Genomic DNA, 14,149 nt, shown 5'->3' with positions numbered 1-14,149 from the left:
TCCACGAATTTTAATGTAAGTTTATTAACTTTCTATTGAAAAAAGTATCTCACTTTTGATGATTACTCCAATTTGAAATAATACTTAACGAAAAATTCTTTATTTAAATTTTAAACGATAATTAATGTTATATAAATGTAAATATTTACGTTATTAAAATAGTGGAACATTAAAAAGTAATTTAAACATTATGTTGTTGATTTTCTTCATTTAAAAACAAAAATTATAATTAAAAATGACAAATTATTGAAAGAACGGAAACGATTACTGTTGAACAGTGTTTTCTATTCCATAAAAATTTAAATGCGCGCTTTAAAATTATATCTAAAACCTTAAAAATTATATTTTCCAGTTTTAATTTTTTAGGTTTTTAAATAAAGAAATATCTGAATTGATGCAAAAATTATTAATAGGCCGAATAGTCGAACAGGTTAAGGCGTCAATCTATCTCTCTGAGAATCCGAAATCGAATTCAGCGGTCGAAAAACCTCTGGAAGTTTTCGGGGATAGTCTATCTCAAATATATCGAAACCCTTCCCTTATACCTATTGAACCCATAATGTGTGTGATCCTCTTAACGCTAGCAGGGTTGAGTCAAAAATAAAATATGTACAGTATATATTAATATCCACAAAGCCATTAAAAATTATTTAAAATAAACAGATATTTACATCATTACAACTAAATTTAATCATTCAAAATTTCATGTTTACTTAATATATTCCACTTTTTAAAAATTTTATAATAACATATTTTTCTAATTAATGTAACAAGTAATTAATTTGCTTTTTACTAGCATATTTTTCTCACATAGCAAAGAAACGTTTTAAAATGAAAAAAGGCTTTTTTATATTCATAAAAAGAATCTTTCTCTTATCTGCTTCAAAAATTTCTGAATTGTTTCTTCTTTCATATTAATTAGTGTGCGTCAAGAACAATCTTTTTGTAACGATAAGTTTTTCGAATATGATTTTTGTTTTTCGCCAGATGTATCTACGGAGATTACGTCAAATTGTTCCTTCACTTGGATGAAGCGGGAGTGAACGAACAGAGTCCATGGAACATCGTCCTCTGTGGGAAGATAGCAGACATAGAACAGACTCATTACTCCTCAGGGAACAGCCTTATCTTTGAGTTTCATTCAGACTGGCAAAATGGAAACAATACTGGATTCCGTGGAACATACAGGTTTCTGAGCAAAAGTAAGACATTCCATACTTATCTTTAAACATTTAAATTGCATTATATGGATAGAACTAATTTTACAGAGATTTCTATCACGGATTTAACTAGTTTTCTAAATATACAGATAAACATTTTCTAATTTATATATTGATTACTTAAACAATATCTGTCAGATTATTCTACTAGATTAACTAATATGCCATGTTTTGAATTTATAATTTTGCAAACTAATGAAACTTTTTGATGTAATATTTTTCTGTTCTTTTATATTATTTGGCAACAAAGTTAAATAAATTTATCCTTGAGTATTTTCCGTAATAAATAAGCTTTAAAATTCTAAATAATTTAACTTCAAAACATCATTTATAATACATGATTTACATATGAAGTTACATCTTTTATAATATATGGATATGCATTATAAATTACATGAGTTACAACTTTCTTTCAATATTATTATTTCTTAAATTTAAAAATATTTTATAAAGAAAATCATATAAAAAATGGTAAGCTGTTGCTTCAAAGGACTTTCTTTATATAAGTTATATAAGTATGCGATCTATTATTCATTTTTTAATTCAAAAAGCTTAGAAATATGTTATACGCATACAAAAATTGGAAATTTCGGCTCCGAGGGATGGATGTACTTCTCTAATCTTAAACTAAATCCTTGTTTAACAGTAATAGAAATTTTCATAACTTAAACATACCTAAACGTTAGATTTATGTTTCTGATATAAAATTATAAGAAAAGTTTTGATTAAAAATAAATTTTTGATAGGTATTAGTATACTTAGTAAATAGTTTACGTTTGTAATACGTAGATTTCTCGTATGTTATGAAAGATAATGTCAATATACAGTAATATCATTTAAAATTCATACATTTACAAATTATAAGCAGTTCAAATTATATATATATATTTTAATTTATCATTTCTTTTCGTAAAGAAGAGATTCTTTTAAGAAAAGTTTCACAACTTCTGCACAATATAGCAATCATTGTTTCCAATAATCCTGTTAACCTTGCAACACAACCACTACTTCCTTTCCATTGGATTTTCTTGACTAGTGTCTAATGTTATTTGCCAACATCACTCTTTATCTTTATAGGGATTAATAGCAAGGTTAACTACAATTCTCATAAAAGTAGCTATTTTTCCACGTGATACTAAAAACAGAATTATTCATTTCTGTTTAGACAAAAATTCAACCTTAACGTTATATATTTTTTTAAATTGATAATTAAATATACAATGTCACAATCTAAATATAAATAGAATTCATTTGTCTGTATTTCATTTTCTGTATATTATTCAATTTAAATTGGAATATTAATTTTAAAAATACAGTATGTTTTATTATGCTGAGAATTAAATGTCAATATATTCATAGAATTTTTTAATATTCATTATATTTGTTTAATGTAAATAAACTACAAGAAATGTTAAAACAATAGTCTTAGATAGTTGTTTCGTTGTAATTCACATGTCTATTATGTTTTTGTGAAGGTTTTTTTTGTTACAACAAACTTATCCCACACTGGGCTGATTGGAGATAGACAATGCGGACACAGCGGGATGCATCGTTGTTATCATTGGTACAAACCACCGAGGGAATTGTACAACTTTTCTGTTGTAACTTATCGATCTTGCTGACTGCAGAAAAAGAAAAGTATAACATCTTACCTGAAATCCTTTAGTGAAAATATCAATGTTGAAAGGTTTCGAATGAGTTTATTATGTCACCTGATAAATTCTTTGCAAGAATGCATTTCGATTTCATTTCCTATTCCTAAGTGTATTTATTGTTAATTTATTTCACTTCGAAATTTTTATGAAATTACGAAATGAAACGAAGCATATTAAACTTTATATTTACTCTACAATATAAAAATAAAAACATTTTATCTTATAACGTTTCTTCAGAAGAATGGAATTTTCTTGTCTTAATAAAATACATCTAGTGAAATTTTGAAATCTTAAAATATATGTTTGCATAAATTATTAATATTAAATTTCTTTATTTTTATGTTTCGATGCATTTCACGTTACATAATTATGGCATTAATATGAGAATTTCGTTTTATTAAATATTTGAAATGTCTCGGTTTGCTGTTTATTGTCGGCAATTCTTTGTTGAATGAAAAAGAAACTTTTAATAAAATCCTTTCTTCAAATATTTGACTTCCTTTTAATAAACTGCATTTAACAATAAAATTTTTGCAGTTGACTTCTGCATTACTTTATAGAATTTGTAACATATTCATCCAGATAAATCTTGTTTTGATTCAACGGTGCATCATTCTTGCATCAAGAACTAGCTCATTCTTCCGTAAAGAAGTCAGAAGATTCCTCTTTCTTCACATTTCGCCTAACCACCATTATTAATTTTCAGTCTTAGTTACTTTAATTTCCAAGCCAATGGACGGTTTCACACGCCATGGTTCACAAAACGTCATTTTTCCCTTATTGACATTTATAGGCCTCTTCAGCAGTACGGTATTCTGTTGTTGAATAAAAACTATTAAAGAAAAAAAAGAAAACAGGCTAAGTGCCAGCTGTCGAGCACTAGCTAAAGCGTCTCAACGAGATCACCATAGAAGAAATATTTTTTCCTATTTCCATCTTGTGGTAACACTGGATGCATTCGTCCATAATAAGAGTTCTTATGTAAATTAAAAGAAAAGCATAGCATTTAAAAATCACATTTTTTTTTCTTTTAAAAGAATTTAGAACATAAACTTCTTTTAATCTGCTTGATTTATTTCATCAGCGGCTTTCAGAGAATTGTTTGTCCAGATATAAATCCTATGTGGTTCAACTTTTGCTTTTGTTTCATAAAAGTCAACAGATCAATTCCAGAACAAATGCGGATTCCAGAAACTGCTTATCCAACTTTGTTTATTAGTAAAACTAAGAAAACGATTTAAAAATTTTAAATTATAATATTGTAATTGAAACTATAATATGTAACTTTTTAAAATACAAGCAAGAAAATATAGAAAAAAATTTTTTTTTAAATCTAAAATCAATTCTCTTTCGATATATAATTCTAAAATGACTTTTTAAGAAATATTTTAAAAATATTTCTTACTAAGCATTGTTACACAATTTTATATTTTAATTAGTTTTAGTAAAATGCTAAAATTATTAAAAAATTAATATTAAATTTTATTTATTTCTCCTTTGAATATTTGACTTAATTCCTTTGTTTAAAATTTTTTCAAGCTTTGTCCTGTTTTATTATATATGAAATTTAAGTTAATAAAAGTATACGTTAGACATTAAAATAGTTGCCTATTGTTAAACATAGTGGCATGTATTTAAAATAGATAAATACGTTTACGGAATGACTAGTCATTTAAATTAATATTTTACTTCATTTACATCAGCAAGCAAAACTGATCTAAACAGTAATATATTAGATCTATTTGTATATACTTTTTAATTGTTTATATTTAAAGTTTTTAGAATGGCAAATAAACAAATTAAAGTATAGTATTAATTAATTTACTAATTCAAAGAAGAAATTGAAAATGATTCTTTTATTTGTTCATATTTACTCGAAAGAATTTCTATTTCCAAAGTAAATAATTCCGATAATTGGATATCACAAGTTAAATAGATAAATAGATAATATGACATAAAAGTCTTGAAATCATAAGTGAATTAAAAATGTAAGTGATAAATATTATTACTTTTTTTAAATATTAAAAGTAATTTCAAAATGCAACTTTTTATACATAAGTTAATAAATAACATAGAGAAATTTTTCGTCTCGTTAGTAGTGTAAATCTAAATAAATATATATCATGATTTTTTAATTATAATTAAAAATATAGATCTACTTAATATTTAAAGTTTAGAAAATAAAATTATTTTTGTTATGATACAAATGAAAGTTTATTGAGGAGCAAGAACCTATTAGGCTAAACTAAACATATATAAAAATTTATTTTAAGATTTAATAATATTAATATAAAATAATAGTATTGTTTATTATTTAAATATAATTCAAGTAGCTCCTATTATTTTTTGATTGGTGACGTTTTTAGCGTATTAAAAAAACTTAATATTTTATAAAATAATAAATATTTTTTATATTTAAGAAATTTCTTTCTGTTAATTGAAATTCATTTATGGTTAACATTTTTACAGTTATAACATTAAAATTAATATAAATATTACAAATCATTTTAATTCCGTGTGAAAGTTTATAAATGTTTCGAAATCTAATTAAAATTTTTATGGATTCTAATTATATTTATTACAAATCATAAGGCTAATTAATATATATTAGCAGCACCACATTTCTCTCTTATAGATTATTAGAATATAGTAATGTAATTTTGTTAATTGTATTAATGTATTAACCAACTCGAAAATTATCAAGATAATTTCTACATTATGAAAAGATATTTTTTTCCAACGATTGCATTAGATATAGAAAATCTGAATGCGGTATTGCATACTCCATATAGGACCAGACTAAATGTTTTATATAGTGAATAAAAGAAAAGGAATGTGAGGATGAAACAGATAATGAGATTAAAATGTTTTTGATCTCGAGAAGATTAGATGAGAAAGATGTGAAGCAGATGAGATGAAAATGAAAAGAATGAGGACATAAAGATGGAAGAGGTAGGAAGAACACATTATACAGAACATCGAATAAACAATTTTCGATGGATGAAGAAGACCCTAAAAAGAAGGGGAAAAAATGATTGAAATGGACAAAATCAACAATGACAAAGCTGCAAAAGATGGCAATCGTCTTAAATTTAATAAAACAAATTTAATTGCAGCTTAATATAAAATAAATCCTGCTCTAAATAATGCGAATAGTTAGAAATTTTTAAAAATAAATGATACGAAATCCTTTAAACAAAAACAGAATCATTCATCCAAATACATTTAAATTTATATTTAAAAAAGCATAAAGATTTTCACTTAACCGAGAAAACAAAAATAAATATTAAAATGGAACTTGTTTTTTTTTATAACGCTTTCTAGTTTGTTTTGAATTCTAGAAATCTTCGAAATTTGATAAATTATCGACACGTATTTAATAATAAAATGCAGATTTTGAGATATTATCAAATTAATCTTGCGTTTTAAACTAGTAAACTCTTTAAAGTCGGTTTGTTGAAAACTATAAAATAAGTTTAGTAGTCGAGTTATTAAAATATACATCAGATTGATACGTATTGTGAGTAAAATATCGCTCCATTCGTCGATCGTTAATTAAACAATATCTGTAGAGCAACAATACAATTCAGCAGTTATTCTCAAGTAATGATTTTTAGTAGTTAATCATCAATCTTGTCGGCACTTACTCTATAATAATCACGAGTATCATTATTACAGTTTCATATTTCTAATAATGTATCCACTTTATTAGACTCATCTAACTTAGAAACAAATAAAATTTAACTATCGTCCTCTACTACATAAATACCAGTAATACTTAATAACCATTTTAGATATGTATTAATTCTTGATAGTCGTAAAATATTATCTGATGGCCATCATCGCTGACTGATGACGTCATCAGTCACGTGGCCCGGGGCATTACCATGAATGATAGGAAAAGAGTGAAGGAAGATCGAAGGTCCATTATGTGGATTTTATGACTCATTTTAGGATGCCAATTTGGATTTTTATTGCCTAGAAACGACGTTTTATAGGATCGTGGCAAATGTTTTACGTAGCTTTACGAAACCGCACTAAGTCTTACAAACAGCATCCAATACTCTGACATCTGTTATTATTTCAATCCAATTATAAAGGCAGTCTACGTTTCAAGGATTATAATGTTTTTTTACGATATCCACTTCTTTCGGACTCCATATTGAATTCTTGATAGTACTGTTGATATAAAGATAGATGAGCTTCTTACAGACGTTATTCCTTTTAATATTTACGTTCGGATGTTCTGGAAGCGGTAAATTAAAGATCAACATTCTGTTCTAGACTGCGAAATGAGGCACAGTAACCGAGTATCTGGTTTATCTCGATCTCTCGAGGACATAAAATCTTCATAAAATCATAAGGTGAATGTAAAACGCCGAAGCTGCTTATAAAATTCGGCAAAACTATCTGCTTGCCATAAATTTTTGACAAATGAGTAACGTGTATAACTTTTCTTATGAATTATGGTGCTTCGTAAGAAAATGTAAATTATGTCTTAAATATTTCTATTGAAACTTTAATTTTACCGATTCGTCTAACGTTTATCGATTCAATGCTTTTTTTAACGTTCGTTAAAATTATAAATTAATGAATTTTATCTTTTAATTTTTTTCTAAATACTCTTGGATTTTTTTATATTTAAATTTTTAAATGATGTTTCTATTTATTTTTCGATATATCTCTTTTTTAAATTAAATTTGTCTTTATATTTAACTGTATAATTTTCTGTATTTTTGTATAATTTTAATTAAATTAATCGGAAAAGTTTATGTATAAAATTATTATTAATTTTTTTTCGTTTTGTTAAGTATATTCTTGCATCGAAAGTTCTGACACTTCAATTTTTCAAAGCTTACTTCAATATTCTAAAATTTTGATAGTTATCTGCATAATTTAGAGTTTAACACAACTTTATGTTCAATTTCAAGCTTGGAAGATCTGTAGGATTTCGATGAAAATTTTGTTACTTCGAAAGATGTGACATTCGAGTTTCCATCAAAAAATACATATAAAATATTACAAGTTTGGTTTTTATAGACTAAACTTATTATTTATTACTGGTTCGAGTTTCTGCCTTTCATGTACGAGGAGATATTTTTGCTTTCGATGAATGCCATTGACGTTCATTGACCACGAACATTATTGATGATCTCGATTAGTCCCAAGAGCATTTCTACAACAGAAGGTAGAGTGACTTAATAGTCTACACATAAGCTAAAATTGAAGGTAATAAGACCTTATCTCGACTTCATCGAAAAATTTTATTAGTGTCGATCAATATTAAGCGATTTAATTTAATTTTAGGAAACAGGAGTTCATACATCAAGAGCTAATTTATCATTTTTGCTATAAATATATGCTGTTTACTTATAAACAATTCTATTAATTTTACGCCTTTTGTTGAGAATAAAAGCATTATTCAAACTGAACAAAAGAGTTAAATAGCCTTCAGAATTTAGAAAATTTTATCTTTATGAAAAGATTTAATCGAATTAGTAGTCATTCTGCTCTTATTTAAATTATGACATTTCAACGACGTTTAATTATAATAGTTGAATGGTTGGCTTTATCGAACACCTGTAATTATGAAATTTAGAATGAATGAGAGCCAATAATATACTATTTGTGGTCGTGTCATACGCTTGTCCGCTAAAGACAGGTTTATTGTAAATTGCATCCTTCAATCAATTTTCAGAATAAAAGGCGCTCGTTTTCTGGATAGGTGCCATCAGATGTAAGTAGTAATCTAGACATGTTCGTTCCATATGTTTTAAAGAACTTTTTCTTTAGAAATTTGTTAATCTAGCAAAGTAAAGGAAAAAAAACTATGAATGATGAGATTTTAATGTTTGAATACTTTAAAAGCGATTAATAAAAATTATTCTTATGCAATGATCTTAATATAATTAAATTAATTATATATTCATCTTGTTTTCGAAACATAAGATTCAGGAAAATTTTATTTAAAAGTATGATAAGTAGTTCTTAATTATTTCAAATAAGTTTATTTGTTTAATTTTTTTAACAGAAAAACTAAGAACATTTTCTACGTTGTTTTTATATTTAAAAAAACTTAAATAAAGAATGGTAAATTTTGCTATTTAGGTAGTGCAGTTTCTTCATATTTCACTAGTAAAAGCCAACAAAAATGTTATATTAGTCCACTTATATACTGAAAGATTCTTTTGGCTTTAAGAGAGCACTCAAAATGTCATTTATCTACGTGAACAGGGATAGAATAACTTACCTAGGTAGTTAGGAATAGTCACTTTTTTTAAATGAAAGAAAAAAAAACTTATTCTAGAAGACTTTCTATCAATACAAGATTCAAGGAATGTTTTACGTGACATTATTTAGGATTCATTTACAAGATGTCATTATCGCCCCTGTTTGCATCACTTTTCACCATTAAAGCAACATCTACACAACCTTTGATAAATATTTCTCTTCGGTCTGTGACAAGTACGTGATAAATTGCCATTTCTAGACTTTTCCGAAACTTGGACTGTTACTCAGAAAAACGTTTTTTCCCCGACTTCTTTTTCTTCTTTTCTTCTAAGTTTTTCTTTCTTCTTTCGTTCAGCTGGTGTTGATTACGACAGAGAATTGTTGGAAACGTGCATAGAAATCGAATGTTGCATTCATCTTCTCTATCTTAACAATAGAATACAAATGTATTATTATTTTCTCTTCTAAATAAATTCTAAGTTTATAAAATAATAATTTAATATTTAATACATTTGTCAGGATTATTGTTTTATTTTCCCTTTTTAAATTTTTAACAAATAAATAATAAGTTATAATAAATTAGCATAATTTATTTTATAGTCTTGTAAAAAAGATGTATTTTTAGTAGATAAATTGTTTAATATTTATATAATTTTTTATCTTAAAACTTTAATTTAGTTAATTACTTCATTTTTATAATAGCGGCGACCATTTGTTTCCTCACATTATCCATAAAAGTGACATTTATATTTCTTTCTTTCGCAGAACTGTTTGAGATTGATGGTGAATTGCTTCACGCTAGCACTTGTGACTATCAATTTATCAGCACAAATGGAAGTCGGAGCAGGGGTAAATTTTATTCACCTCAGTATCCGAGTACTTATCCTCAAAATACTCAGTGCGCCTATCATTTCATGGGCAAGTATAATGAGAAAGTCACCATTATGTTCGAACAAGTACGATTGCAAAAAAGCGATTTAAGGTATTCGTTAATTATTTTTTAATTAATTTAATGATTATTTAATTGAATAAATTTTAAATTAAAATTATAGCTGTTATTCTGTTTACATTATTAACTATTAACATGATTAACGATATATATTAATGATATATCGATTTTTGCAGTTGTTTGCACAGTCCTGATGTGATTAGGGTTTATGATGGAAAAGACGGAAACAGTCAGCTGATAGGCCAAATATGTAATATCAACATGTTTACGGAATTAGTATCGACGGGTCCAGATCTTTATATTGAATTTGCTAGTGAAAGTCATTTTCCTGGTCCTGGTTTCAAAGCTACATTTCTTTTTGAGGAAGATACTTTAAATGTTGGAGGTCCTATCGAAATACCTTCTACAGGTTTGAAGCTTATATATTTTATATATTAAATATATCTAAATATATCTTATATATCTAAACAATATGCTGTAAATCAATTCTCATACCGTTCTCAATATAAATCTTTGCCTTTTTGTAGGTCTTAATTAATTATTTTTATTTCGTTAATAAATTCTTACTTAAAGAAATAAACACTTATATTTAAAAACAATTATTTTAATATTTAAAAGTATTTAAATGTCTTGTTATTAATTGATTATTTTAAAAAATTAATTTTTTGTTAAATTTTATTATTTAAGAACTTTAATTAATCATTTAAATTTATCTTGTAAAATATTCAATTTTTTGTAAAAAAAATAAATGCAATAAATCAACGTTAGATAAATCTAAAATGAAAAATTTAAGTAATTGGAGAAGATACAAAATTGACACAAATTATAATATTAATCATACAAAATTAATTGTCTCTGGAGATCACGTGGGTGAAAGTGCTGTACAAAAAAATCTTTTGTAGTTAAAATATTTCATTAGATCTTACAGCAGAATACATTTTACGAAGAATTATTTGATCGCATATTTTTATTGGTATTATAAAATTAAATAATATTATCGACACTATTGTAGTTACTAGTGTGTAATTTATAGAACATATTTTAAATTTCTAAAAATCAAAAATATTCAAAAATATAAAAAGAGGTTGATATTTTTCCCTTTGTCTAAAATAAATTAGATATTGCTTTGAAAGAAATCTTGACTTCTATTCCTTCTGTCATCCTGTCATATCAAATGTATTGCTCTTCCTTGGGAATTACTGTATTAGATACTTAGGTATTTCGTTTTACTTTCCTAATTCTTTAAACTTCTCCATGGGAATTTTATATATTAAAAATATTTGTTTTCTACTTTATTATCAAATTTCAATAAAACATTTTCTTGTTTTATTTTTAAATTTTATTTTTGATTTAAATTATTCTATTAGAAATAAAAATAACAAAATTGTAGAAACAAATGTGTCAGTCAATCTATGAAATATTCTAAATATAACGGCATTAAACTATGATTTATAATATATATATTTTTTACAATAATAAAATTTTATAGGTAACATTTTTCTTGCAGCATGACGTGCAAACTCTATTATGATAAGTTTGCTTTCTAAAAAAAGAGAAAAATATTAAAATATTCTGGCTAAATTATTGGAATTAGGACAAATTAGCAATTTAGATATCCAGTGAGATAAAATAAAAAGCAAAACCTTAAAAAAATAGATGTTTTACAATAAATGTTGATAAAATTAACGTTTAAATAATGAAAATCTAAATATACAGCATGCTTACAAAAATGTTAACACAATTATAGAAGTAACTTGTTCTGTTAGATTTGTACTGGCAGTTTTTTCTTTGCGTATTTCATTTGTAAGAAGTCACGACCTTTGACTTCGCACTTTTTCCATATAAGTGTTAACATATTTTTGAAGCACCTTCTACCTTGTGTAGTGTATATAAAGACATAACCTGTACCTCTACAGTTTAATTCATGCATTGAAATCTAAAAATCTTTTATAACTTTTATTCGTGTATTTGCAAAAATATTTGAATTAGAAAAGAATATAAAATTTGAAAATTATATAGCTATACCTCAAATATGAAATAAAAAGAAAGTAAATTTTTATTTATTTAAATTTTAATAAATATTAATATAGTAGAAGAAAGAAAACAAATCTGTAAACTTAATAATTCTTACAATAATGCGAAATGTAAAAATAAATTAGAAACATTATTCATTCTTTTATTCACTTCCAAATTAAAAGTAATACGTATATATTATATTTAAAATTTATGTAGTAATTTTATATAATGATTTAACTTTTTAATTTTCGAAAAGATACGCAAACAATTAAATAATTTGCATTAAGACTATGCAATGTTTCAGCGGAGCAATCAAGGAGGGCAGAAGGCGAGTATTTCCTAAAGAAAACTTCAAAAAAAATAATAAAAAATTCTGCACAGCTTACAAACTTGCCAGAATAGTTACAATGGTGGATGTTAGAAATAGCATTATAAAAAAAATAATAATTTTATTTTAAATTTTATAATAAAAAACCGGCAAAAATTTTTGTCCAGCTTATCTGAAGTTTCTGGTGCACCATTGCAATGCTTTTATCATTTTTTTCTTTTAAAACACGCAAACCAATTAATAATTTAGCGATTTTAAAAAGCTGTATTTTCTATTAATTTATTCATTATTACTGATATCATCATATAATATTAGAGATATAGAAAAAATAAGAAAAAATACAAACGTCGTTTTTATTTCCCTAAAATTTGAAAAATTGTAAAAAAAAACCAGAATAGTTTTCACTTACCTAAAAAAATAAAGCTCTTGACTTTTGTTCTTTTACAGATTTCTATTTTATAATCTGCGGTCTTTTTAACATCTTTCCGGTATTTTAAACTTGTTTCTCGGTTATAAACTTTTTATACGATTCTAGTAATCGTATAAAAACTTTAATGCAATAATATTTTTACATGCAAGAATTTAAAAGTATTCTTTTATAGTTTTGAATGATAATATTATTTTATATCTTATTCTTGTTTTGGTTGTAAAATATTTTATATATGAAAAGTATTTCAAATTCTTTAAGAATATTAAACATTGATTTAACTGTTAAAAAGTGCATATCAGACTAACATTTTTTTTAAATCAGAGATTTAAAGATTCTTACTTAGTCAATCAATACAGAAGGCGTATATATACATTTTAAGTCCTTTTATTCAAAAAATAACGATTACTTTTTAAAATAAGTTATGATATTTTTATTATGAATAACTATAAAAATAAAATATTTTACTTATTAAATTTTTTCCTTTATATCTTAATGAAGCAATTTATTTTAATGGAATATTTATAAATTAAATTAACTGAAAAATTTCAAAAAAAAATCATTGTTATTTATTCTTAATAGTTTTCAAATAATGATTTTTCTTTTATAAAAATATGAAATTCAGTTTAAGAAATTTATTATTTTTTGCTTCATGGATCATTTCCCTTACAATTCCAAAATACATACAAAAAAAATATATTTTTTCATTATTTATATTTAAGTTAATATAAGCGAGAGTCGATGATTAAAAACATAAAGAAGATTAAAGTAAATAGAGAAAAAGATAGATAATAAACATTATTTTCTCTTGAAAATGTTTATAACTTTATGTTAAATCAATTTATAATTTTATACAAACTTTCTACAACTCTTTACAGAGTGTGCAATATAAAAGGATAAATATATAATAAATGTTTAAATATTTAAGAATGGTTGCTGATGATAACGATGTTAAACAAAGATCGTTACTAATGATAATGGCGTTACAACGTTGAACAAAGACATTAAAGATATAGGATCACATTTTCCAATTATATTATCGTAATTCATGATATGATGGATATCGTTTCTATTTTTATTTTTTGATTATGAATATTATTTCTAAATAAAGAACTAAAATTTTACTTGTAAAAGATTAATTTCGCTCTAAATTTGATTACATTTTTATCGAAATAAATTATTTTCAGATTATTTATTGTTATGATTTTCATTTGTTATTTTTTAACTGAACAAGTTTGCTATTTATTTTAATATTTATGAATGTAATCTACATCTATAATACAGTATCTAATCTTGAAATCAATTCATAAGATTTACTATATT

At 24.7% G+C, this 14,149-nt stretch overlaps 1 protein-coding gene across 2 annotated transcripts in view; it reads left to right on the top strand.

Moving 5' to 3' along the window:
* LOC136988746 (suppressor of lurcher protein 1-like) overlaps window positions 1–14,149 on the top strand; it is a 210,179-nt gene that overhangs the window by 166,130 nt on the left and 29,900 nt on the right. For both annotated transcript variants that reach the window (XM_067286709.1, XM_067286708.1), the window contains 3 exons: window positions 988–1,202; window positions 9,872–10,088; window positions 10,232–10,464. In XM_067286709.1, the coding sequence (XP_067142810.1) occupies window positions 988–1,202; window positions 9,872–10,088; window positions 10,232–10,464 (665 nt within the window). The remainder of the gene's footprint in view (window positions 1–987; window positions 1,203–9,871; window positions 10,089–10,231; window positions 10,465–14,149) is intronic.

Source organism: Centruroides vittatus, unplaced genomic scaffold, assembly GCF_030686945.1.
Source record: "Centruroides vittatus isolate TY-2023 unplaced genomic scaffold, ASM3068694v2 scaffold_386, whole genome shotgun sequence".
Taxonomy (NCBI): domain Eukaryota; kingdom Metazoa; phylum Arthropoda; class Arachnida; order Scorpiones; family Buthidae; genus Centruroides; species Centruroides vittatus.
This window is presented reverse-complemented; position numbering and strand designations above follow the sequence as displayed.